General features: G+C 38.3%; 1 protein-coding gene across 2 annotated transcripts in view; it reads left to right on the plus strand.

Annotated features, from left to right (window-relative positions):
* Positions 1-947: 947 nt before the first annotated feature.
* PAPSS1 (3'-phosphoadenosine 5'-phosphosulfate synthase 1) overlaps positions 948-27,481 on the plus strand; it is a 38,864-nt gene continuing 12,330 nt past the window's right edge. The window contains exons 1-9 of one of the 2 annotated variants that reach the window (XM_085578113.1): positions 948-1,313; positions 8,603-8,717; positions 11,781-12,016; positions 12,882-13,020; positions 15,150-15,268; positions 19,861-19,974; positions 21,873-21,984; positions 24,913-25,118; positions 27,183-27,318. In XM_085578113.1, coding sequence (XP_085434239.1) covers positions 8,606-8,717; positions 11,781-12,016; positions 12,882-13,020; positions 15,150-15,268; positions 19,861-19,974; positions 21,873-21,984; positions 24,913-25,118; positions 27,183-27,318 — 1,174 coding nt within the window. In that variant the 5' untranslated portion in view covers positions 948-1,313; positions 8,603-8,605. The remainder of the gene's footprint in view (positions 1,314-8,602; positions 8,718-11,780; positions 12,017-12,881; positions 13,021-15,149; positions 15,269-19,860; positions 19,975-21,872; positions 21,985-24,912; positions 25,119-27,182; positions 27,319-27,481) is intronic. The other variant, XM_021525500.3, reaches the window with a different exon arrangement.

The following is a 27,481-nucleotide window of genomic DNA, read 5'->3' on the forward strand; positions in this document are numbered from 1 at the left end:
CCTGTTAAAACTGTCAGTGAACAAACACGCTCCAGATGTTGATTAGCCTAATGTTTTTACAGTAAATGCAACTCCTGTGATTACAGCACCATTTCCTCCAGTAACACTTAAGTGCTGAAGTACTTTCTTTCTTGAACTATTGTAAGTGGATATATTTATACAGTAAATGCCACTCCTCTTAGCATGGCATCGTCTCCACCTTAAGATTAGCACCTAACTGCTAAACCCGTTCCGTTCTGGAAATAAGAACCTAAGAACTTCTAGCTCTAAATCCACAGTAAGAGACATTTCCTAGAGCGCTGCACGGGATGAACTTTGTTGGAGAAATTTTTGTCACGGAATAATGCGACAGCCACTTCGCGCATTCCGTCCCGAGCTTTTCCCAAGGGGCGTAGCAGCCTCTCCTCTGCGCTAAGTGGAGAAGGTGGGGATGACACACTCAAGAGATAACATCTCTATGTTCTCTATGCCGGCCGAGCAGAACGCTGTAGCGCAGAGCGGGTGGGAAGTGCACCATCAGCGCGGCTGGAAAAGACCTCTCGGATCATCGAATCCAACCTGTGACCGAAGACCTCTTTGTCAACCAGAACACGGCACCAAGTGCCACATCCAGCCTTTCCATCCGTTCCCGGGGCAGCCCATTCCTTCGCCCTTTCTGTGCAGGAATTCCTCCTAAGGTCCAGCCTACACCTCCCCCGGTGCAGCTTCAGCCTATCTCCTTTCGTCACAGCTTAGGGCTGTGTCCTCTTGAATGAAGCGTGCTGCGTTCGTGGGCGCAGGGCCGGGCCGCGGGGCGCGGCAGGGTCATGGACATGGGCAGGGACACGGGTAGGGACAGGGGCAAGGACATGGACAGGGACACGGACACCCACGAGCCCACGAGCAGAGCCGGCGGCGACAGCGGAAGTGGCGGCGGCCGCCCCCCCGCGCACGTCACGGCGCGGCGCAGGCGCGTGGCGGGGCTGCCGTGGCTCCCTCTCCCCTCAGCCGCCTCCCTCCTTCCCTTCTTCCCTCCTTCCCTTCTTTCTTCCTTCCCTCCCTCCCTCCGTCCCTCCCTCCCTCCGGGCCGCGGCTCCTCCCTGCACCACCTTTGGCCGAGTCGCGGGAGTGCGCAGACGGCACAGCTCCTCGGCGGCAGCGGCTTCATCCGCGCCGAGCATCAGTCGGGAAGGCGCGTCCTCCTCCCCTGCCTCCTCTTCTCGCTGCCCCGAGAGCCAGTGCCATGGAGCTGCCCGAGAGCCAGTGCAAGAAAGTCAAGCTGAGCAACAGGGTGCCGAGCTGGGTGAGCGGGCGGGCGGCGCGCCGGTGGGCAGGTGGGCGTGCGGGGCGGGGAGCGGGAGAAGAAGCGGCCGAGCGCCCTGGTGCTGTGGCAGCGGGAGCCGGGCCGGGGGCTCGGTGCGCCGCTGCCCGCCCGGGCCGGGAGGGGTGCGGGCGGGCGCGCGGCGGGGCGAGCCCGGTCACGGAGCGGCGGCGCCGGGGCCCCGAGGGCAGCGCGGCCGGGGAGCCCCGCCAGCGGCCCGGGCGGCTCTGGGGAAGGGCAGGAAGCCCCTCCGGAGAGGACCCGGCGTCCGTAGGATTCATCCCTGCCCCTTCCGCTGTAACCCCTCGGCTTCCAGCTTTTTGGAAGAAGGAAGACTTAAGAATGCGATGTACAATGTGGCCATTCATAAACTTGGGTTGGCCAGAGACTGGGCTTCTTTGTATAGCGGGTGTTATGTGGAAAACTGTCGAGACTGGACTTAAAAAAATCTAACCAAAGCCTTCATTCTTGTTAGTAAAGATGGGGGAAGATCGGTTTACAGCAAAGACCAAAATGTAGCTATTTAGAAGAGACATTGCAGGCCTTTAAGAACATTTGATACCTCTGATGATGCAAGACAAGTGAAAATAAAAAGAAAGTATGATTTCTTTAAATCAATGCTGAGTTGAAACAGGCAAGACATAAGATCCAGAAAACATTTGATACGAATGTAAGAGTGTAAATCAGTCTTTGAAGTCTTGCTGTGAGTAGTGCAGGCCACAGCTTTCTTGATAAAAGCAGCTGTTGCCTGGAAAACGGGGAAGTTGCTGTCATACTGTTCGGTAGATGTTGCCTCTTCCAAACTTGTTCACATAAGAGAGTAATCAGCAATTTACATTCTTTCAATTTCCACTAGGAAAAAGCAAAATCAGATGTTTAGAAGATAGTGAAATAGACGATGTCTGTGTGGACTTAACAAAGTGTTTGCAAAAATTACTCTGTATCATTTCCTTAGTTTTAAGCAGAGCCAAGATAGATTTGTCCAAACTGGGGCAATTCCTTAATGCACATTAAGTATTTGCTGAGTTCAACTGAGGTTGGCAACCCTGTCTATGCTACGTGGCAAACAGAGGAAATCTTCCACTTCTCCCTTTTTCTTCAGAAGACCTCAACTGAAATGCTCTCTGTAAACCAATAAGCTTCACCAGGAACAAGAATGCTTCTGATTCACATGCTCCACAGGCAAATGTTCTGGCACTTCTGGCTCTGCATCTGTTCAGCTGAGAGTGAAGTCAAAGCAACTTACCCTGATGGAATTGGCAGCCCCTAGCACAGTAGGCAGAGCCCTGTCTTTCAGAACGTCTCTTTGCTTCCAGTGCAATTCAAAATACACTTCTGCCTGTGGATATGCTCTTGCCAAGCCCACCTCTGAGCACAGCAGTTACTTGCCGTTTCCAGAGCGCAGCACAGCCACAGACACTGCCATTAAGTGCAGAGTACGTGGCTTGATAGGGAGAGGTGTGGAACTCTTTCTTTAGAGTGGCTTGGATTCTAACACAGCTGAGCTGCTGTGTCAGTTTGCAGGTGACTCCAAATGAGAACTTGCTCCAATTGTTGTATTCTTGTTTCTTAGAGCATATTCAGTAGGGTAATTTTGGCTTCATTTTTTATCCATCCTCTCTGATGCCAGGCAGTGAGTCCCCTCCAGCACTGGTCAATGAGCTGTCTCTGCATTTGGTCATACTGGTATGGCAGCAGGTGGCAAGTAAAGACACACTCCTTAATAATATCCTTAGCGTGGAATTTCTTGTATCCACAGTACTGGGGAAGACTCTGGTTGATGTCTACTGCTGGGATCTTTCAAATTGTCCCAACTTTAGGGCACCTGGCAAAGGGGAGTTAGTCTGTGTCAGTGGCAGGAGAGCATGCATTCGGCAGCTTGAGTGGTGCTTTATGTAGAGGTGTGTAAGTGCCTTATTGTATTGGTATCACTTTGACAATCTGCTTTCTGGTTGGCTATTGTAAGGATCCAAATAAGTATTCTTGTTGTAGATGGGAGAAAATGTAATGCTATAGGCTATGGCAGAATATGGATTTGCAGACTTGTTATGTGTTTAAAAAAGTAAAAGATATTATTGCTCAGATATAATTTCTGGACTTGCCCTTCCTTCCCAAGCACAGTTGTCTGAATCAAAGCACAGATTTTCAAACCAGCATTTGAGAAAGTAGCTAATGGAAGGTATTCCTGACAGATATTTTAGTCCTGAAATCTCATATAAATATGTAGGTATAACCTCTGTAGCTGAATTTTTGTGTTGGAACCATGTCTGTTTTCCTTGCTTGTGTTTGTATGTAGACAAAAAAGATGGGCACTGTTCCATGTGCTTGAGTTGCTGTTTGGCTATTGAGCAGAACACTTTTCAGGGAATAAAAAGAAAACCACCAATTGGTTATCAGTGCTGAATAATATATATCATAAAAATGTGTTGTTATCAGGGAGTCACTGGTTTATAAGAGGCACATGGTGAGCAGCTTAACAAATTACCTAAAGAACTTCTGTTATGACTGGGAAATGAGAAAAGCATTGAAAGTAAGACTGCGATTCAGAGGGGAGGTTGATTGTGTTGCTTTTGTAGCTTATGGGAGTTCTTCGCTTGGGGAACCAACACTGGCATCTTAGAGCAAAGGATGTGGAATTAGTCAGTTTCTTCAGTGTATATGGTTTATATGGAAACCATGTCTGTTTTCTGATCCTTCCAGCTTCAAGCTGTCCCAAGTTTATGATGCAGCTTGGGGAGTCTCAGCTTGCCATGGAAAGATTTACTTCTTTCCCCAGAGGTCTTGCTTTGTGAAAACTTAAAATTTTATATTGATCATAGAAGTACAATATTTTATTATTGCTTGGAAGTAATGAAGAATAAATCCAGCTTATGCCAGTGTGCCATTTGTCTGTTAACCATAAAACAATTAAGATATAATCTCTTCTTTTAGCTTGGCATTGTCTTTTGATCTTGGCATTGCAACTTGGGTTTGCTTTCCATCATCTGGATGCCTGTGTTCTTGCATCAAAGGTGTTTGGTGCTGATAGTCTGATTTGGCTTTGGCAATAAAAAAATTATAGCTGTAACTGGGCAAAACATCAAGGAAAATAAGAAAAAAAGTGTCATCTCAGGAAGTCTGTACATACAGAAGTTGACAGAGTTAGTATTTCCTTTTGACCCCCATCATCTTTCTTTCTTTCTTTTGTTCCTGTGGTTCCAAGGTGTCTGTAATCATTAATTTCTGTGGTCAACTACCTGCAAAGCTAAAATTGACCTTCATGCTAGGAGAAGTAAACAGGCGAGTTATCCTTCCTTCTTTATCATTGCACCTCTTCAGTGTGCATCCAGGAAAGGATTTCTTTAGTACCCCTTTTTTTACTCCAATACCAAGATGTTTGCCTGTTGGAGCAATTTAGATTTCATGTGAGAAACGAACCAGCATAGTGGGGGAGAAGAAAGGAGGGATATATCAGCATTCTCAGCTGATGTTACTGCTATAATGAAACACAGTGGACTGAAGCACTATTTCTGTTTAACATGGTGAAGTAGGAGGGAAAATATTAAGATAAAGTGTTTGCCTACATAATACAGAAGCAGTGTGTTGCAGGGTGGAAGACGTATTTTTGTGGGGATGTCAGTGTGGAAATATCGAGTGGCTGTTAAAAAAGCAGATAAACCTTGGTGATTAATGCCCTCTTTTTCATTAGCCCCTTTACAAAAATGTAGTGTGTCCTTAAAACAGTGGCTACTATACTGAATGTAATTAGGCTTAGAATTTTAGAATAGCTTTTTCAAAGAGAATTTGTGCATCACATTGAGTTTTTCTATTCCATATTTCCTTAGTTGAATTTCTTTTAACATTGTTAATATGGATCTTGAGGTGAGTGATGCTTTGATATAACGTAAAAGGAAATTACTGTTCTTTATATCTGGTATAATTTTGGTTGGTCATTTAATTTCATCAGTTGATAGTCATGAAATTTTATGTACAAGAATTTGAAGACTGGCTAAATAATTTAAGTGCACAAACAATATGTGCCAGTGAGTGTTTTTTTGTGCCACATCAATATTTGTAGTAAGTGTGTATGTCAGGGATAGTAATTAAAAACCAGGTTGTTGAAGATATGATGCTCAGCTTGTTCATCTATTTATGCTCAGTGGTGTGGGCAAACCATTATTTAATAAGAAGGTGAACATAATTCAGGAGTTTTTTTTTTTTTTCAGCAACAGAGAATGCCTTGCTAAATTATTAACTTTTTAGAGCACCTCTATAAAATTGGTTTTCTTTCAGAAGATAAGGGGGATTTGGGTACTGTTTTGCCTAGGATTAGTACTGAGCTGCCTTGTTTGTGTGCCTGTACACAGATACAAAAGGTGGGGCAGCTAGTGACTGGCAGGTGTGATTTTGGGTGTGTGCAGACTCTTTGGGCACTTCAACCTTTAGTCTTAGATGCCTGCTTCTGAAGTTCAGGTGGATTATTGTCCCTCTGCTCAGCTCGCTGGCTGCTCACTGCACACGTGTGTCTTGTCCTCTGGCAAGGCCTTCTCCTTGCTGTGATTTCTCGTCTCTGCTAAGTAGGTATTAATACTTTTTTTTTTTCATAAAAATTATGTATTTTTCATCATTTTAAGAATCCTTCCAGCCTGCTTCCTCAGGGTTTGTGTTTTGTAAACCTAATGTAATACGCTGATTAGGTTCATCGCTACTTTTCTAGTTCCTAGTTTCCTAGAAAAGAGAGGTAGCTGATGTAACTTATGGAATATGGACTGGAAGAAGTCTCCTTGAATGAGACATTTGACCTCCAATGTACAAGTTTGATAATAGACTAGTTGCCAGGGATCAAAAGCAAAGCAAATGTAGGTTTATATCTTCATGTAAGAGAGCTTACTGAGACAGTGGCATGGTATTTGTGCTTTGAGATTGCTGTTTATCCAGTGCCTGGTACAATGTAGTACAACTGCAATTAATGAGAGAGAATGTAGCTATTACTGTGTTAGTTTGAATGGCTGTGTACATTCATTATGTGCTATATAGCTTTTAATTGAAGCACTTCAATTATTTTTGTTGGTTTTAATTCCACACTTTGCTAACTGAGATCTCCAATTTTATGTACTGCATAATTGTTCCTACTATAAGAAGAAAGATTTTGATTTTTTGACTTTTTGACTTTTGGTTTTAGTAAGCTGTATTGCAATGACTTTGTGCATGAAACAGCTTTGTTTTGGGAGATAAATTATTTGAAGGTGACATGATCAGCAAGGATAACTTCATTTTGTATGGTTATTAGCTATGTGCAGATCGTGGTTTCTTCCGGGTTGATGTTCAGTGTTCATCTAATTTTAGTTGCTGGACTATCACCACTGAATTACAGAGTTATTGTGTTTAAAACCTGAACACAGGTTCTTACCTTGAGCTTCTGTTTGTATTAAATATGAGCCCAGCTGTATATAGAACTGGGGACATACAATCACACAACTTCATCATTTCCAAATAACTTATAGATAAATCTTTGAATAGAAGAATGATGTAGCAGCAGTCCTTGAAGCCACAAGCAGATACCATATTTTTGTTAATTCTACTTTGTGGTGTCCCTCTCTGAAACTCTAGCTCTCTGCTAGTACTCCGTAGAGGAATATAGTCCCTACTTTCTTTTATTAAATGTTAATAATACTGCATGTTTTATTTTTCAACTGGCACTGATAAAATGATGAAAGAGAAGACAGTGCAATACATTTGCAAGCAAAGGAAGCCAAAGCAGCATTACAGATACCATTAATCCCTATCATCCCCTGCCCTCTCCCCTCTTTTTTTAAAGTCTTCTTTTTTGTTTGATTGTTCATGCAATCTAAGGTCTTGATCTTTCACAAGCAAATTTCAAATAGCCAGATACCATTAAAGTCTGGGATGATGCCAAGGCTGATCTTCCTGTGGGCTCTCTCACTTGAGATTGTGAAATGTATTTGACAGCAGGATCATCTTACTGAATTTATTTGTAGAGCAGGTTATTATGATTAATAGTTTTAAGAAATGCGGTAACCAGCTTTAATTAAAATTATATTAAAAAACTCAATTATTTTAAAATAAATTATTTAAGAAGTTACTTGAAATAATACTTTCTTTAAACATTTAGAATCTATGATAACTATCTCTTGTCTGGGGACTGATGATAAAGGCACTTACTTAACTGAAATTTGGAAGAGACATGCATCGTTTGCAATGAAAAGGCCTCTGAGGGCTTAAAAGTGAGCCAAAGAGCCAGTGCCACCAAATTTGACAGGCATGATCTGCCCTTGGTGAAGCCAAGTTGGCAGTCACAAATCACCTCCTTATTTTCTGTGTGTCTTAGCATAATTTCCAGGATCTTCTGCTCCATGATCTTGGTGGGCAGAGAAGAGAGACTGGTGGGTTTGTAGTTGCCCAGGTCTTCCTTACTTTCCTATTCAAAAACAGGCTTATGTTCCTCCTTTTTCAACATCCCCCGACTGCTGTGACTTCTCAAATATGGTGGATCATAATTTAGACACATCCTCCACCAGTTCACTCAGGAGCTATGGATGCATCTCTTCAGGTCCCATGGACCTGTGCACCTTCAGGCTCTGTAGATGGCTTAAACCTGGTCTTCTCCTCCCTTGGGCAATGGTTCTTCATTCTCACAGTGCCTCCATTTGCCTTTAATGACTGGAGCACTTGTCAGTGAAGATTGAGGCAAAAAAAGTCATTGACTACCTCAGCCTTTTCCATGTCTCCCATTTCCATCCAGAGAGAGCCCAAGTTTTCCCTAGCCTTCCACCCTCTGTAGGATTCCTTTTTGTGTTTGAGTTTGTCTGGGAGTTCCTTGTTCATCCATGCAGGATTCCTGGCTAGTTTATCCTGGCTTCCTCTTTGTAGGGATGCATCACTCCTGAGTTTGGAGGAGGTGGTCCTTGAATATTAACCAGTTTTCTTGGGCCTCTGTTCTGCTCTGGTCTTTATCCCATGGTACTCTACCATGCAGATCCCTAACATTACTTGAGTCAAGTCAAATAGCTCTAGCAGTTCATCTCTCTTTTTTATAGTTGGTTTTTCTTAAGCAAGTTTTCTTTGAAAGTAGTAGTTGATTAACCTGTCAGACCCAAGCTTCACTGAAGTAGCACAAGGGGTGTGGTTGTCTATGGCTGACTATTCTAATTTCCTGTGCCTTGTTTGATCCATGCTGATGGAATGCGTATTGGTTTTACTTCCATTTTCTGTCCTCAAGTCTTTCTTTGTGCCTCTGGATGAATTTGTTTGCTTTGCCAACTCATCCTTTATCAAAGACTTAATCGGCTTCTTCTTTTACAGGGAATGCAAAGGGCAACCAATGTTACCTACCAAGCTCATCATGTCAGCAGGAATAAGAGAGGCCAAGTCGTAGGAACAAGAAGTGGTTTTCGTGGCTGCACAGTCTGGTTAACAGGTACAGCCATGGGTTTCTGAGGATCCTTTTGTTTTAGTTACTCCTTTGAAAAGCTACTTAGCTGTAGCTCTTTTTGGCATGAAAACTTGAATGTGAAATCTAAGATCTTGATGCAATTTTATTACTATTGTTAGGTAAACTAGTAGGAAATTGCTTTGGGACAAATAGAAACTTGAAAATATATTTTGTTCAGTGCTCTGTGAGGGTTGTTTTTTTGATACTGTCTGCTACTTAATTCTGGTTTTCTTTGTGTGTGTTACTTTTTTTTTCCCTTTTTGTTTTAAACACTTCTGTCTCTTTGTACTGTCCATTTTATCTATTTAGAAATGAAATGCATCTTTGTAAGAGTGTGTACTTCTGGATCTTTTCTGTAAAAGCCTCTTCTCTTTGGATTGTTACTGTCTCCTTGGTGTGAAATAACATTTCAACATAAACCTGTGCCATTGGACAACAATTGCACAGTTAGGCAATGCATACTGGCAGTTATTTTTGAAGTCAGCTCTATGGTGTTCATTTTTGGGTTTTTTTTTTTTTTTTTTTTTTTTGTAACTAGAGAAGATAAATATATTCTGGAAGATTTTTTTTGTCATAACAGTGAGGGAATTTTTTGTGTCTTTCAAAGTTTTTGGAAGCTTTAAAGTATTTCCTGTAAAGTTCTTTTTTTTAAATTTTAGTTAAACTGATAATTTAAAAAAATAGCAAAATATAATTTAATTGGCTTGTAAAGCATTTAGAACATTGTTGTATTGCAACATAAAAGATCCTCACAGAGTATTAGGGAAACTTACTACATTTGCATTAAGTAATACTGATTTCAACTAGTGTTAGTAAATGTGGGTGAAATGTAAATGTGAAATTGATAACAAACTGCTGAGAGCCATTCCAAGCAGATTTGCTTGCTGTCATGTATTTCTTTGGGAAAAGAATGGAGCCCTTTCTCTCCTCATTTCCATCACACAGCTCCAGCCTCTCTCAATGCTTGAATGATCTGGTGGGCTGCCTTTCTGTTTCTTCTGGTAATTCATTAATCTAATTTTGGAAAAGGTCATGATAAAAATGTGTTCTCAGTTATCTACATGGCAACATTTTCCAGTTAATGTTCTCTTTAAACAAATGTAAAGTTAATGCCCGATTTCCTTTTTGTCCAGGAAGGAGAGTGGTGGTAAGATACCAAGAATATGTGTGGGAAGCTAGGTTATTGAAGATGTTTGAGCAGTAATGTGAAAGGGTGAAAAGGAGTCTAGACATTGAAGTAAGCAATCATTGCCATTCCAGAACTGTGCAAACATGAGTTTCAAAATTCTAATAGGTATTAGAATAAAAGCTGAAATATTGGTACACTCCAAGATTCTTTCACTTTGTCAGCACTCATGGAGTGGGAGTGTACGGAAAGATCTTTCAGGGGTCACTTTTCATTTTTCAAGGTAACCTTTATTTGAGAGCTCTATTTTAATGAATGTTGAATCAGAGGGTCCTAGTAAAATTGAGTAATTTAACAAAAATGTGGAAAAACATTGCTTTCATGTGTAAAATAATATGCAATTTTTAGAGTGTAAGTTATTTTAAAGACTTGTTAGCTTGAGGAATGTTTTTAAATTTGTTAATGTATAACCTTAACTTTTGCAATTCATTACATGTTGGAGACCAAATGATGTGTGAAAAGACAGAGTTGTTTGAGTGAATAGCAAGCTAGATGTGGGGACAAAAATGGCAAGTCAAAGACTGCATCAGTGAGAAGTAAATTATGAAGTTGCAGAGATCTTCATTTGGACTATCATGCTTATTTTCTGATGGGGGTGTACTTAATTGCTGCCAAAAGATCGTTCTGTTTCCTGCCTTGTGTTCCTTCTCTTGCCTTGCACAGACTGTACCTCTTGCCCAACTCAGCGCTGAGCTGATTAGATGATTAGGAAATCATCACTGAACTTACCACAGCCTCTCACCAGATACACAAGAGGGAGAAAAAGGGAGAAAACCTTATGAGTCTGGAGGGGGTGAGATTAACAGACTGAGTTGGCTAACAGGCACCAGAGGAAGCAATGCAATGACTCCTTTCCTTTAAGTTACAGCACAGGCTGTCAAGGTTTCCTTTGCACTTTGTGTTTTCCTAGGACACACTTCCTAGCATGATTACTAATCCTTTGCCATAGATGTCTTGGAAGTAACACCAAGCTGCTGTTTTGTGTGATTTTTTTTGTTGTTTGTTTGTTTTTCTCCATTCTCTGAAAGTTATAATAAATCTTAATGACCACTAATAAAAGCATTTTTCTTTACCCAGTAGTGCTTTTTATACTACTATTGCTCTTTTTTCCCCCCTCACTCAAAGCAGAAATGTCATCTCATGAAGATCTGAGTTTGTGTTCCATTTACAAATTGACTACTTTTTAGTATAAGCAGAAGCATATGCTCCAGATAAATTGAAATCTTGTCTGGAAAAATTATTTAAATAATTTTCCAAATGAAAGTGAACAGTGGACTTTTTAGGGTCAGCATAGGTTTGTTGCCAAAGATTCTCAATTAGACCAGACTTTGGTAGTACAGTTTTCTTTTCTTGTTGCTAACACATGCCATTTAGTGGAGCATTACTGCTGTGTGTGAGTCCTGAGTGAGTCAGTGGTGTCTAATTCAGTGTTGTTATTCTGCAAGGAGTAAGAGCAGAGTGTGAGTTTGGCCTGATCCCATTTCTTTTGTTGACTGAAATTCACTTCAATGTGAGATCTTCCCCTTCTCATATAAATGTAACATCCTAACTGTGTTTGGTTTCAGAATTAAGTTTACTCAGCTAGTAATAATTACCAGCAGCACTGGGGAAGAAGCATCATCTCTATAAGCAGCTCAAGGCTAAACTCTTACCTGCTTCAAATTGTACACTTAACTTTTACCTTACTGTCTCTTTACCTAATGTGTGAGTAAAAGGCACTTGGCTTATATTCCAAATAAGCTTGTCCAGAAGGTATTACTGCTGATGCCTGTCAATTTGGAATTTTCATAATATGCATGCACTACAAGTTGCCTTAACTTGTTCCTATGCTTATTTGTTTATATTACTATTGAATATTTTAGGACTATCTGGTGCTGGGAAGACTACAGTGAGCATGGCACTGGAGGAATATTTAGTATGCCATGGTATTCCATGCTACACATTGGATGGTGACAATATCCGCCAAGGCCTTAATAAGAATCTGGGTTTCACACCAGAAGATAGAGAAGAAAATGTGCGTCGTATTGCTGAAGTTGCTAAATTGTTTGCAGATGCTGGCTTGGTGTGCATTACTAGTTTCATCTCTCCTTATGCTCAGGTAAGTGTGAAAAGCATCTAGATGTTCCATTTTTCTAAATGTAGGGAAAATGCAAAATATAATTCAGGATTCACTCCCTGGAGGTGAGAGACAAAAAGGATGTGTGAACACCCAAGTGTCTTGAAGAATGACCTGGGGACTTTAAGCTTAGGTGTTTCACAGCATGAGAATGTGTTATTTCTTTGGTTAGAGTGATGCAAACAGTTCTTCTGATAATAATTTGGGGAACTCAAGCCCTGCAGTATAAGAGAAGTCTCTAGATATGAGAAAAATAACTAATAAAATAACCAATATTTAGTAAGAGAAGGTTTTAGTGGATTTTGGAAGACTTTTTTTGTTCTCTCAATGAAAGTCATGACAGTCATGTTGTTCCAATGCTTGGCAGGCCATAAAAATAATATGATAAAGTACTGCAAATAATACAATATTTTGACTACACAAGTATTGTAAGATTAAGGAATGTAGGGAAATCTGTGCTTAGGAGAGAAGGATTGTTATATCAAGAGCAGCAGATAACACCTTCTCCCTGCTGTACTCAACTAGGCAGCTGTAATACCTCAGACATATATGTGTGAATATAGAAAACCCCGCATTCTATTGGTTGGGTTTGGTTGTGGGTTTTTCTTATAAATCAAGTTTAATGTGAAATATCTCACATCTTCCTGTCAGCTTTTACCATGTGATGTACTGCAGCCAGGTGATGTAGCTTGAAGGGCATCAGTTAATCAAATCACATTTCTTTTTTCAAACTTTGAAAGTTTGTTTACATTGTGCTGTCAGCCTCTTTAAAATGAACTTCAAAGGCAAAAACCAGTAAAAATATGTGGGGGCAACCTTTTAGGATTTTTCTTCTGTTTTCTTTCAGGATCGTAATAATGCCAGACGAATTCATGAAGGGGCAAGTTTGCCTTTTTTTGAAGTATTTGTGGATGCTCCATTGCATGTTTGTGAGCAGAGAGATGTTAAAGGACTCTATAAGAAAGCCAGGGCTGGAGAAATTAAAGGTGAACCTCGATGTAATCACATCCTTTCTTCTTAAGTGTAATTATTGGTGTAATTAGTAAAACATTGGTGTAGTTTGACTCCATGTAAGTGGATGTGCTGAAGTCTGAGTGTATCACCCTTAAAAAGAGCATGAATTCAAGACAGGAGAAAATAGAAATTAACTTCTAACTCATGGAACTGACTAGTTAAGTGTATAGGACAGTAAAAGAGTAAAAGCGACTAATCACAGATAGAAAAAGCCTTGAGCGCATTAAAGGTTGGAATAGAAACCACGTAATGATTGAAGATTGGTCTGTTGCCTTTGTGTGTCCATTGACCAGTTAAAAAGAGCCTGATTCTTTCTAAAGTCTTTAAAGAACTACATTCATAAAACTTGCTAGTTTCTTCCAAAAAGTAAAAACAAGGCCACTGTCTTCTTGTAAGGACCATTACGAACACTTCTGAAGATACTTACTTTTACTTTGAAATCTGTGTTCTGTTCTAGTGCCCATGAATATTATTCCCTATTCCCAGCCTCAGGTTAAGATTTAAGTATAACCTGCAATATAAAAAGCTTAGTTATGCAATCATTCATTGCAACTATTGTTTCAAGTGCTGCTTTGCTCTGTTACATTATAATTTGCAGAGGCTGATGATAGATAGCTCTGTATTTAGTAGCAAAGCAGATTTTTTTTTGAAGTAATCACTTCTGGGGGTGGAGTTTGCAGATGCTGTATGAATTCACTTTAATCAGAAGTAATATAAAATTCAAAAAATCAAAGACATTCTGTATGAGTGGTTGCTTGATACTTCTAGTACTACACAATGTTTTGTGCAGGCACCAGGAATAAATGAAGCTGAACTAAGATTTGTTCAAAATCAAAGTAAGATGGCTTGAGCTGACATGATAAAAAGATACAGTTCTGTACAGAATCCTTATTTGGGCCTATTTTGTGAACATCTCTAATATTTTGTTAATTTTACAAGCCACATAATGGAACTGTGTTCCTGAAGAAGTGGTAGTGAAGTAAACAGTGCCTGAGCAAGATACAAGTGTGTGTAGCAGTGACTGTATCTTATGACTTATCTGATAGATGAAGGATCAAAAGTAAACCATCTTGCCAGTTCACAAGGAATGTCAGCAAATGTTATCTTCTTTTTCTCTGGAAATAGTAATGAAACACTTTCTTTGCCTCCTGTTCCCACTCTTCCCGTAATCTCATCCTTGTAAAGTATACAGGTTTTGAAAAAGGTACCACCCTTTCTTTATCACATGGGGTACTGCAGTAATTGAGATTTTTCTTAGATGAGGAACTAAACTGCTAATTTTAAGGGTATTAAATCCAAAGGGAAAAACTGGGATTCTAATGTTTGCATTTGCACTTGTGGTGGATGCAGACAGATGTTGAGTTGCTGAAGCCTAGCTCATATTCCTGACACAGATCTGACTTGTAGTGCTGATAACTCTTTACCTTTGGGTTTGAGTTTTCCTTCTTGTTTATGCATGGGTGGTGGAATCTCCACGATTTCAAAGCAGACTGCAAGCTAAGTAGGCCAGAACAAGTGTCGCTGGTAGCTTGTAAAGTCTGTTTACAGCTATTATAATAAACAGTCATCAATCTTACATTAGCAGCTATCTTGAGATGAGTATATTAGCAAAACTAATGTAAAAAGTGTTGAAATTCCTTACTTCAGAGTACTGCTTGGTGGTGTGAGTGTAAATTTGCATACATACTGGATGTTCATAATATTTTTTCATATTTTATTTATTTTTTTAAGGGAAACAATCAGCTGATAGTGGAGGACAGTAGATGCACAACTAACTCTGGGTTGATGTGCATGGTTCTTCCGTCAGTGCTATTTTTTTTTCTTCTTCACAGTAAAAACCAAATAGCTTCACCAACAAATAAGTGCTATGTATGTACTGCAGAATGATGAAGTTTGATGCTGTCAGATACTATGATTAGCAAAGAGTCTGATAAAGAAAAAACCTGCTGATTTCCCTAAGAATTCCTGTATTAAGGAAGCTAAAGCTCCATGTTCTTGCCTGTTGTGTTCATTTATGTATAGAAAGCTGTCTGTGAGCAGCATTAAAGTGAAGTCATCTTTTGGAAGAAGTTGCCTAATATTTTTGTTTTATGTTCTATAGGTTTTACTGGGATTGACTCCGAGTATGAAAAACCAGAAGCCCCAGAGCTTGTGCTGAAAACTGATTCCTGTGATGTAAATGATTGTATACAACAAGTTGTGGAACTTCTTCAAGAGAGGGTGAGCAGAAATGGAGACGTATCTTAGAAACTTTTGTCCCAAGTGTTTGTGCATGCAATCTGAATGTAAGTGCTGGGAAAAAAAAAAGACAGTTTTTGAGACATAAAGGTTTATGCATCTTTCAATTCAAACTTTTAACTTGTCCTATTGTGTGTTTCCTTTTTAAATCTGAACAATGCACAGCATTGATCTCCAAATGAAATAAGATTTGGACAAGTGGAAAATTAATTTATATCAATAACTGGAAGGGAGAGGAGGCTGTCTTAGTTGTTACACAACCAACAGTGAATGCTGACTTAAAAATGCTAGCAACCAGTTTTAAAGAATCTGAATTTTACGTTGTCTCTGTGAGAGACACCCATGCTATGGGTGTCTCCCACAAGTCTCTGTAGTGTACTCATAGTACGCTAGTGTATTAATATGTACAACAGATGTAAAGAGACAGGGGTGCACTTACACAGTGTTTTGATCTCACTTAAATAGGGGCTGCTGTGCTTGTATCTACTTTCCCTTGTTTCCACTGTTTTTCTTGTACTAGTAAAAGTAGCCCTGCAATTGTGTAATGACCAGCTCAGAAAGCTGATCTTCTTGACATGGCTGAGTTGAGTTTATGGTTCATAGCTTCTGAAAAGGTAGCTCTTTTTCCTTGTTCATGCCTGCAAACTACACCATCCCTTTTGAAGTCTCTGAGCCTTCTCCTGTTGCCTGATAAGTAGATTTGGCTCATTACCCAACTTTGAAAACCTCACCCCCAACAAATACTACATGGAAAACAAATCAAACAGACAGAAAACCCCCAAACTTAACACTAAAAGTGAAAGCAGTGAAGCCTTTATCCTCTTGAAACCCTACCCCCAGAATTTGCTAATCCTCATGTAGAAGAAATGTGTTTCCTTACATTCTTATCTGTAGTCAGCAGGTCGTGAATGACATTCCAGATAACTGTTTCTTTTTAATTGAGATACTCTTGCAGATAATAACTTGTGTTTTTTTTTATGTGAGTTGGATGTTCTGAAAATTTTGAGTATAGACATCATTTTGAGTAAATAAAGCTCCACCAAGTGTTGAAATTGATACAAGTAAAAGATCTCATCTCATCATGAGTTATTTTTAATCCTCTGTATAAGTACAGCTCTGGAGAGATTGTACTGAAATTTTCAAGAAAATTTCTCAAGGATGACTGCTTGCTCAGAGTTGCTCAGGAGATAAGACAGGGCAGAAAGCCATAAGAGAATTTTTGCCCAAATCCCCATCTGAATATTTTTTGGAAGAAAATAAGAGAGCTGTGTAGGAATCCTACCTATGAGAGGTGGCCGTTCCTGACTGTAGGGCCCTGTGCCTGCTGCTCAGAGCAATTCATAGTTATAGAAACCTGTGTCAAGTGATCCCTGAAGGCTTGCATTTGTCCACAGTGCTGACTGCTGGCTCCTAGCCCAGTCAGCTTTAAGGCGCATCTAGCACTTTTTTCCTTTTCTTTGAAGATAACGGTATAATGAATGCAAGATATCGTAGTGGTTGCTTAGTTCAGTTAGTGGTTGCTATCATTAAGAGAGACAATGAAATCAATGCAAGGCTAAACAGGCATGGCTTGGTTTCAAACCATATTAATGCAATGCTATCTTAAAAATGTAATTTCTGTAGATTTCCTGTAATATGAACAAGAAGACTTATAAGAGGGCTGAAGAAGGACTTTTTATAAGGGCATTTAGGGAGAGGCCAAGGCTTTAAATTCACAGAAGGTAGTTTAGATTAGGTATCAGGAAGAAATTCATTACTGTGACCTGGTGAGACACTGGAACAGGTTGTCCAGAGAAACGGTGGATGCCCCATCCCTGGAGGTGTTGAAGGCCAGTTTTGATGGGGCTTTGAGCAACTTGGTCTAGTGGAAGGTGTCCCTGCCCATGAAAGGAAGGTTGGAACTAGATGATCCTTAAAGTCCCTGCCAATCCCAACCATTCTGTGCTTCTATGATTCTATGAAATAAATTGTTCAGCATTATAAAAACATTTTTAGCATTATGGAAACATGTGCCTGTGCTGCAGAGAAGATTACCTGCATGCTCTACTGTAAATAACAAGAGCATAGCCAGGAGCTCAAGAAAAGCAATTTTGCAATTTTATATGGCACTTGCAAGACCTTGTCTGGATACCTTGTCCAGGTTTGTGCCCTTCTCTTTCACCCAGAAGAAAACAGACATTGATGTGCTTCTGTGAGCTGAGCAGAAGGTCACCAAGATGGTCAGAGGCTGGAGTATGTCACTGTACAAAGAGAGGCTGAGAGGAAGTGGATTTCAGCATGGAGGAGGCTAAAGGAGTTCTTGTTGGAGTTTCTATCATCCAAGTGGGAGAGTTTAGGGAAGACTGATGAAGACTTATTTTAGAGTTGTATGAGGGTAGGATGAGGGTAGCACACATGAAATGAAATATGGGAGATTAAAATTAGATACAGGGGGAAAAGCCTTTTGCTATAAAGATGGTCAATTATTAGAACAAGTTGCTTTGAGTGTTTGTGGATGCCCTGTCCTTAGAGATATTAAATGCTTGATTGGCCAAGATCCTGAACAGCCTGCTGCAGTGGGACTAGTTTTGTGCAGGAGGCTGCACTAGATGATCTCCAGAGGCAATCAGCATCAGCAAAGAACCCATAACCCCAGTGTGAGGAGGCACATAACACATCTGGTTTATTTTTTTTATTATTTTGCTATTTTTTATATGAATGCCTTGAGAAATAATAAATATTGTGGAATATTCTGTAACTCGTCCTTCGGTAGAATTAAGCTTTCAGTAAAACTGATGCCTTAGAATGGTCACTAGATGGCTTGCTAGCCTAACGTTTTCCTAATTCCTAAAGTTCATACAGTTTAAAGATGCATAGATTCCTTTTGTTGATGGTTTTCTTGTTTTGTTGTTTTTTAATCTGAGTTGATGTTTTAAGTACGACTTTCATGTGTGCAAGGGAGTCTAGATTTACTAATCCTACAAGTTCTCCAAATGTCAGACTCAGTTGCTGGAACTGTCTTGGAGCTGTTTGTATTTGTATAATTAGGTAGACTGTTGACAGAAACTGCTTTGTGAAACCTTTGTTTTGCCAGTTAAACTGGGACACTAAAACCAGGATAATACTTTTTATCTTTTTAATAGGCACGTTTATTTTAAGCTATTGATGGTTTGTAAAATTAGGACATCCTAGCCTGCTAATGAGCCAGGGTCCTGAGGGAAATCTGTGAAGCAGCATGATGTGCACTCCGTCATTATAATGTTGCTTACAGGAGGTGATACCTTCATTTAGTTCTGGCGTTGTTGTTGTGACAGGAGTCTGCTGCAGCTCTCCAGGGCTGTAATGCTGCTGCTCAGGCAAAGAAAACAAAAGGCTGATTTTGCCTAACTTACAATGTAGTAAAATCTACTTCCAAAATTATGTCTGATAGGTAATGGACCAAGCTTTTCCTTATAAAACACCATTTCTAAGTGCTAGTTTATTTTGTCTTCTTTTGATGCATCTTTGAGGATATGAATTATGCAATAGGCAGTGAGACTCATCACATCTGGTTGCTCCTTTGTCATTTTATCTCTCACTTGTCAGCATTCTGCTGCCTTTATTTTACTTTCCATGGAGGTAGTGCCTAAAGACTGATAAATGCATTAAAATTCCTGAGCTAACTTTGTGTTTTCTATGAGCATACCTATTTACTCTGCCCTGCATATACTGGAAAAGTAAACATAATTTAATTACTGTGTGTTGCTCAAAGGGTGAGCTTTTTTCTCCAAAAGTAAAGCATTATTTTACAAAGGTTTCTCCAACACTGAATAATGTGTTTTAAAAAGAATTGTTAGCCTCTTTTCACTGATTTTTTCCTACTGAACATCACTGGGACATTTGACTGGCTTTTGACATAGTACACCATCCTTTGTTGGAGGAGACTCTTAACAGTGTTATCATGATGACCTTCTCTCTTTTAATTACATTTTTATCTTTGTGTTGATCTCTTCTAACAAGTTTCAAGTCTTAAGCATTGTGTCTTAAGCATTGTTTAATACACATGGAAGAGTACTGAATTTTTTTTCCAAATAAAAATGTGTTGGTTATAGAGCTAGATTTTGGTTCATTGCATATATATGCACAGATGACATCATATTTAAATATTCTAAGAATTAGTATATGGGTGAAAATACTGGTGTTATGTCATTAGCTTTAGGAAATACCTTTAATGTGTGCTTCTGTATTTATTTTCAGTAGAGAAGGAGCTTGATGCATTTTGCCTTCATGTTACTGTTTCTAATGTGTCTGTATAGTGATTGGTTTAAATCCATAAATGCTTAGTCTCTGAATCTTTTTTTTACTTCTTCAGCATGTGTAAAAGCATTGTCTGCCTTTCTACTCTAGATAATGTAGACATTAACTCATAAAGATTTCATTCAATCCAATAGTTAAATATTTTCTAGATAAATGCTATATGGGTTACTTAAGGTTTAGAAAAAATCTCTTGTCAGAATGTTTCACTTTAGCCAGTCTGCTGGCTTGAGTAACTAGCTTGCTGTTACTCAAGAGGCATTCTAAGCAAACATTAAGTTCTGTTTATTCCTTTTCTACAGGACATTGTACCAGTGGATGCCTCTTACGAGGTAAAAGAGCTTTATGTGCCAGAAAACAAGCTACAGTTGGCCAAAACTGATGCTGAATCTCTGTTAACCCTCGAAATAAATAAGGTATTGTGTGTTCAGGTATCTCACTGCTGCAGTTGAAGGACAGTCTGATGTGTTACTTAGTGTTAAGTCAGTGCAGTTGAAATACCTCCACTGGTTACAGAATACACCTTGATAGACTTTTTCCCTCTTTCCTTGAGTGAAAGCAGCAACATCTGTGGTTTCTTTGTTTACTTACCAGAGATAATTGACCTTCATACTTTCATGAATAATGTTTGATATAGTGTTACTTAGTTTATCCCTGGAGAAAAATTTTACAGTGATTTCCTCCCATGCTCCCCCCAGATCCATGGATGAAACCATGCCTGGAATGTCATGTATAAGATATTGTTTCTAGAAGGATTGCTTACTTTTTTTTTTTTTTTTAGTTTAGTTACAGAAACCATTGTGAATTGTGATTGCCTACTTCTTGATTCTTCCTGTTGGTAGTTTTTAGCTGAACAACATTAGCTTTCAATATACATAGAACACTCAAACAGTTGAAAGATGTAATCAGATCTACTTTATTGCTTTTTTTTTTGCTGATTAGAACATACTTGTGCTGTTTCTAGTTTCCAGCAGAGAGAATATGGAAAAACATGGAACAACTTGATCAACCCTATTCTTATTTTGGTTGAATGCATTATTTTTCAACTAGGATCAATTAGATGAAGCTGCTTCTGGCTGTGTTCTACCTCATTTATTTTTCTGAATAACTAAGCCTAAACACAGACACAATGCATGGAGGTTTTTCCCTGGCTTTTTGCTGGTATTACTAGATCTTAAAGCTTGATCTAGGAGCTGACTAAGCTGAGAGTTTAGCATCTGTGAGTAGACTTTGAAGGACTGGGGTGACATACGAAGCATTGAACTAAGTCATTTTAAAATTTACTTAGTCATCTACTAGTAATGAATATTGATACTTCCTTTCACCATGTTTTATTAATTTTTTTCACATATATCTGCTTAAAACTATTAATTGCTTTGTTGAGGAATAAATAAGTTAAGGTCACCATTATTAAACTTCAGTAGTGTCCCATTCTAAATTGCTTCCTATCTAAAAAAACAAATAATTTCTCCCTTCACCTCCAACCACTGGCTTGTTAAATATCAAACAAGTGTCTAATGTAAGCTCAGGAATAAACTGTGTTTTGTACTTGCCTCAGTATAAATTAAACATTGTCATAGAACTAGTCATGCCCTTTGCAAAAGAGACTTGCACAAGCAAAGCCTCCTTGTCAAAAATTTGACGAAGTCTTAGTAATGTACATGCAGAAATAATGGAGACCACACACTAAGTCATAGTGTGACTGAGTGCTAGGGAAGGAAATTCTGTGTAAACTGATATCTTATACTAAAATAAGTACTAGTTCAGAGAGAATTTTACTTCTGGATTGTGTCTTAGTTTATGAAAATAAAAAGTCTCATTTATTTAAAGATTAGACCTCTTAATATTTATACCCATCATTCTGATATTTTTCTATCAGAAGTAATATATTAAATTATATGCATTATTATTTTTCTTTTTTTGTTGTTTTTAATGACTTTGTTATCTTGTTTTGTTAGATAAAGGCAAGTGGGATTCTCTAATTTTGTTAAGATGAACTTTATCAAGTTTTGCAAATAAAATTTGTTATTGTGTGTTTCTTGGTTTGGTTTTTTTAACACATGGAAGTTTGATCCAGTGTAGGGTCTGGAAAGTAGCCAAAAAAATGAACAGTGAGGAACAAGTTGGGTTTTTTTCCCTACTTGTAGAAACTTTGAATTATTTGTGATTAAAAACTGTAACACGGAGAAATCTTCCATTTGTACTGTCCTGCATTTTAGAATTAAAGCATGATCTATTAGGATTAATACCTGATGCTAGTAATTAAGCAGCAACTTTTACCTGCTCTAAGTCTATTTCTTCATTTCTTTACAAGGTGGATATGCAGTGGGTACAAGTGCTAGCAGAAGGTTGGGCAACACCCCTGAATGGCTTTATGAGAGAGAGAGAATACCTCCAGTGCCTTCACTTTGACTGTCTCCTTGATGGTAGGGTAAAACACACCATTTGTAAAACCAAGCAAACTAATCATACTTCTAAAACACTTTTGATGCTTTGCTTCTTAGTGGTGGTGTGGTAACACATTATCAGGCTTGTGCACAACTTCAGGTCTGGGATAAGGGAATAGAATATTATAATAACCAGTTTTAAATGTAATTATTTTTTATACCTACCATCATATTAGAATTTGAATATTTTGTCTTTTTCCCTATACAATTTTTCTCAAATATCTTATTTTTTGAAAAATGTTTAATTCTAAAATGCACACTTCTAAGTTGTTTTGAAGAAATTGATATTAGAATTTGGAATTGCAATTTATTTGTTGTTTAGCTCTGGGACCAAAACATTTGTTTGGTGTTAGTAATGAAGAAAAGGACAAGAAACTGACTTGAGTGCTGGAGCTGTTACGAGTGTAAAATCAGAATCTGAGTGTGAACAATTGTCACATGTAATTGAATTACTATGACTTAGTAAATTCCTGAGATGATTTAAATGAAAAAAATTTATTTTGCATTACCAGTTGGCTAAGAACTTTGTTAAGATATAAAGTCATAACATCCTCAGATTCTGTAGTTTGATTGTGACACTCTGTCATTTTTCATTTATTCCTCTTTGAAGGCTGTTTTACTCCAGCCTTTTTCCTATATTCTTGCTTCCTTTTGCACCACTCTTGTCTTGCTAGAGACCAAATAGCAGAACAAAAAGAAGTTACTTTCCTCTCAGTTCTATAATACAGACATGATATACAGAAGATACATGTCATCCTTCTTACATTTCTTAATTTCCTTTTGTCTAGATGCTATCCTAGACAGCATAATGCCATCCTGTTACTTTGCAGTACAATTTTGGGCTGATAGTTTTGTTCTCATTTAATTTGCCTTCTGTACATCCATCGAGGTGAAAAGTCCTCTGCAGATGACATGCAATGCATTCAGCTGCTAAAATAGCTAGTAGGTCCTAGTCCTGTTCTGTAATTTTCTATAAATCAGGATTTTTGTTAGGCATTTAAGCCCTTGTATAGGTGAGTGCTTCAGATATAACAATATAACAATTTTTCAACTTCTTTTGGTGTTGTTTTGAGTATCTTGTCTGTGCTACAAAAAAATACAAGTAATGAAAAATAGCAACTTGTTGATGGAAACAATTTTCAGTCCTAAGCTTGAATAAATCATTATGTTCCTCTAGATGTCCTGCTGCTGATTTTCTCTTTTTAGAGATTTACTACAGCACTTACATTTGCAAATCTTTTTAGAAAAATGTGATTGCCCTAAATCTGCTTTACTGCTTGCAGCAATGGCAAGAGTTAAGTCAAAACAACATCCTCAAAGTTTCCTCTTTGCTTGGTGTGTTAGTTCTGGGTCTTACAGCAGCTGTCATATTGCAGGGCTTTGATTCTGAAGAGAGGGAAATAGTTTATTACCTGCAATGCATCTCATCCTTTGGGCTTTAAAAGTAGTGTTCATACTGACTGACTTCTAAGCTATGGAGATTAGTGCAGATATGTTGATAGTCTCCCTTTAAAGTTTAAGTTGTCTGAAAAAGTCTTGTCCTGACACTGTGCTCATCTTGCTTAACTACCTTGCCTCAGTTTGTTATTAGTGCAATTGCTGAAAAAATATAGAAGATATTATGTATTTATTTGCTGGTCGTAGACCAGCAATCAACAGGTTTGACACCTCTTCATACTTTGAAGTATTTATTTACTTGTCTGCAAAGCAAGTTTTTTTTAAATTATCCATTTTGGGGTGTCAAACCACTCTCTGTGACTGCTGCCAAATTCAATTTTATGACCTAGTTGCTTTGAAAATAACTCTGGGCACCAAGACTGAACTTAGGGGTAGATTCACAGCATGCATTATACATTTTCATTATGAAAGAAGGGAATCTGTTTTTCTCTTAAAATTTTCATACGTCTTTATAATTTTTAATTTCCTAATAAAAAAGGTACTGCTTAAATAATAGCAAAATTAGCCTTATTTTAGGGTCTTGGCAAATGCCAAATCCTCCATTAACTTTAAAGGATCCATGACTTTTCTCCTGGAGGCCACCCAAAAATTTTGCACTCAGGCATATGCTTATTAGAACCCAAGCCTTTGTAGTAGACTTATGATATTTACTCCACTGGATTTCTCAAATCTTACTCTTGTAGAAAAGAAAAACAAGACTTCAGCATCTGGCAGTAAAATAGGTGCTTAAAAAGGAGGACCACACATAGCCTTAAAATTCAGCTACATTGGCTCAGTTTTAGGAGGAGAGTAGCTGGTAAATTTCAGCTGAACAAACTATGCAGAATGTTTTCCTGACTCACCAGTTTTTTCTGGAAGATAAATGCTTGACTCTGAATACAGTTTTAAATAAACAACAAAATTTACCTTTTGAAATAGTTCAGTTATTTGTGTTAACTACTTGGGTCTATTTGTCTGCTTCTATTGCATGTTTTTTTTTCTTAGGGGCCAAAAGTATGGCTACTGAGACTATAATTTCCTTTTTACTGATTATTCATTCCAGTAGCAACCTTGTCTGATATTTCAGATGATCTATTTTTAAATGTTATTTGTGTATTTCCACTTTCTATATAGATTCTTAAGAAAGGTATTAATTTGACATTCCCAAAAAGTAGTATCCTCACAGTTTAAATATTTTCATGCAGCTCTGAGTACTTGTTGTGTATTGTGCTTGTGCTGTGTTTTCACTACTGTGTTGGCTTTCTCAAACCTCAATTTTGTAGCATGCGTATCTTACGGATGCGTGAGTTTGTTCCAAAAGTTGTTTAATCGCTGTTAAAATAAGTGTTTCAACTGCCTGTTATGTAATACACTTACAGCCTTGAAAGTGACCTGTTAATTAGGTAGATTTTCATAACAACATTGATGACTATTACTGAGGATAAAGGGCTTTTTTTCTCCCCTCTGCAGGGGGAGTTATTAATCTGTCAGTGCCTATAGTGCTAACAGCTACTCAGGAAGACAAAGAGAGGCTCGATGGCTGCACAGCAATTGCACTGGTGTATGAAGGTCGCCGCGTTGCCATTCTCCGTAATCCTGAATTCTATGAGCACAGGAAAGAGGAACGCTGTGCTAGGCAGTGGGGAACGACATGCAAGGAACATCCCTATATCAAGGTGTGTGTTTTAAAGTTGAAAATCTAGTCCTACTCACTGTACTATTGTGGAGCTGCGAATTTATTGAAGTGCATGTCTATGATTGATGTATTTTGACAAAAAAACTACTTTCAAAATTAATTAAAATATCTAAGTAGAAACAAAGGTATATTTTTTCTGTGCAGCTGTTGAATAGTCTGTACTTAGTGTGAAAATCTAATGTCAATATGTACACATGAAATGAATTTAGAGTGTACTGTAGAATCTGTGCTACAGAAGAGGGAAGTTTGCCCTTCAGTATGCCTAGGAAACACATCCTTCTGTATCACCAGATGGATCATCAAAGCTCCTTAATCAGTGGATATATGCATTGTGAAGGATAGAAAACTTCTTTTCTGTCTGCATGTGGTGCACGTGAGACCTGCCTGCTTTAGATGTTTTTCAAACAGGCCCTGTTCCTGGAGAGTTTATAATTTAAATCTCTGGGGAGTAATTTCCCATCCATTGTGTTCGTTATGTTTCATTATCTTGGCCTTATGTGTATGTCACACAGAAATATTCTAATTGTAACATACTCATCACAATGCTGTGTTGGCTTATGCAAGCTGATGTGAATGTTACGTCTTAGCTCTGCAGAGCCAAAATATCTTTATTTCTCCATTTGTCTCTGAGGTATTTTTGTTTACAGGTATGACATAAAATTAGGTAAAGAGAAATTAAACAAACTTCAAATTATGAGCTTGCTCTCGAAAAGGGAGAGCCTTTGAAATGTTATGAAAGTATCTGTATGACTAATAGAGGATTTTGAAAGCCCTGGATGTGTTCTTGAAAGTGATGTTGAAGACAAGATTATCCCTTTATTGAACACTTAACACAGATATAATAAGTTCTAAGAAAATCTCATGCAGACAAAAATTGAGTGACTTCTTATGTAGAAGATATGGAACTATGTTCTTATGCTTGTACTGGGGTGTATAGTAGTAACATGACAGCATGTGAATTTGGTGACTGTTCTTAATCAGAAATATTTGGGTATCTAAGAGATTCTGTAGTGCAGAGTTTTCTCATCTTTGTATCATTATCACACCTTCCTTCCACCTTGGGAAGATGTTAAAGTCTGGCATTTTCTTTGGGAAGGGAATGGTTACTGTGGCATTATTTAATTCCAGCAGGTCAAAGGAAAAATAAATTGAAAAATTCATACCTAATTTTTGCATCTTGGCTTTTAGGTTTAGTGTGTAGTATCTTCTGTTATATCAAGATTTATTGTCATTTCTAAATTACATAAGGCTAAAAAAGTTACAAGAAATGTGTTTGAAACTTGAAAGTTTCTTGTGATTTCATCTTCAAAAGAAAATGCGTTCTTAAAAATTAAAAATTTCAGAGTAATGTCTATGGCAATTTGTAGAGTATGTTAAGCAGCTTGCCATAATTAGTTTTTGAGAAAATGTGAGGTGATATTTAAAGATATAAAAAGAAGTGTAGTGACTGTCCAACATCTGTTACTTGGGTAAACTGCTACCATGAAACAAGTCCAAAAGCTGTTCTACTTCAAAGATTCTGATTTTATTTGTAGATTAAAATGGGTGAGTAGTTAATCTGAATTGTTTTGTTTGTTGCTTTATTCCTGATGAGAGTTTTGTAAACTACAGAGTGATATTGCAATAGCATTTGCTATACAGTATGCAACTTCATTGTATTGCTATATTGTAATTAAATTTTAAAATACTCACTAATAAAAATATATGCTAAATAAATTGTAATAGACAAGGCTTTCCAGACACTATCTTTGTTTGTCATGCATTGCTGGTAAAGAATATTGGCTATTTGCATTTCTGTATATTATCTCAATTTTGAAAGACAGGTATATGCCTACTGAAGATTTATATAGCTCTCCTGCATCAAGATACAACACGTTTGGACTATGCTCCAGTGAATTTTTTTCATTTTTTAACACTGATGCTTGACTTCTGACTGTCAAATAAAATTAACCTGGAACACAGTCCTTGGTAAAGACATATCCCCTCTTGATACTCAGGAGAAGCTGATAACTAATCCCAACACGGACTTTGTTTTTTTTCTTAGATGGTTATGGAGCAAGGGAACTGGCTTGTAGGTGGAGATCTACAGGTCCTTGATCGTATTTATTGGAATGATGGACTTGATCAATACCGCCTCAGTCCAGCTGAACTAAGGCAAAAATTCAAGGAAATGAATGCTGGTGAGTAAATTTTTTTTGCTTGCTTTCTTTCTGCGGAGGGTTATCCAAATGTCTGCTGCCACCACTGTGGCTGGCATAATTTCAAGGGTGAAAATTTTGAATGCTCTGGTAGGTGGCACTCTTTGCTTTTAATAGTAATAATTTTTATGATCTCACGCATTGC

This window comes from Lonchura striata, chromosome 4 (assembly GCF_050655825.1).
Source record: "Lonchura striata isolate lonStrDom1 chromosome 4, ASM5065582v1, whole genome shotgun sequence".
Taxonomy (NCBI): domain Eukaryota; kingdom Metazoa; phylum Chordata; class Aves; order Passeriformes; family Estrildidae; genus Lonchura; species Lonchura striata.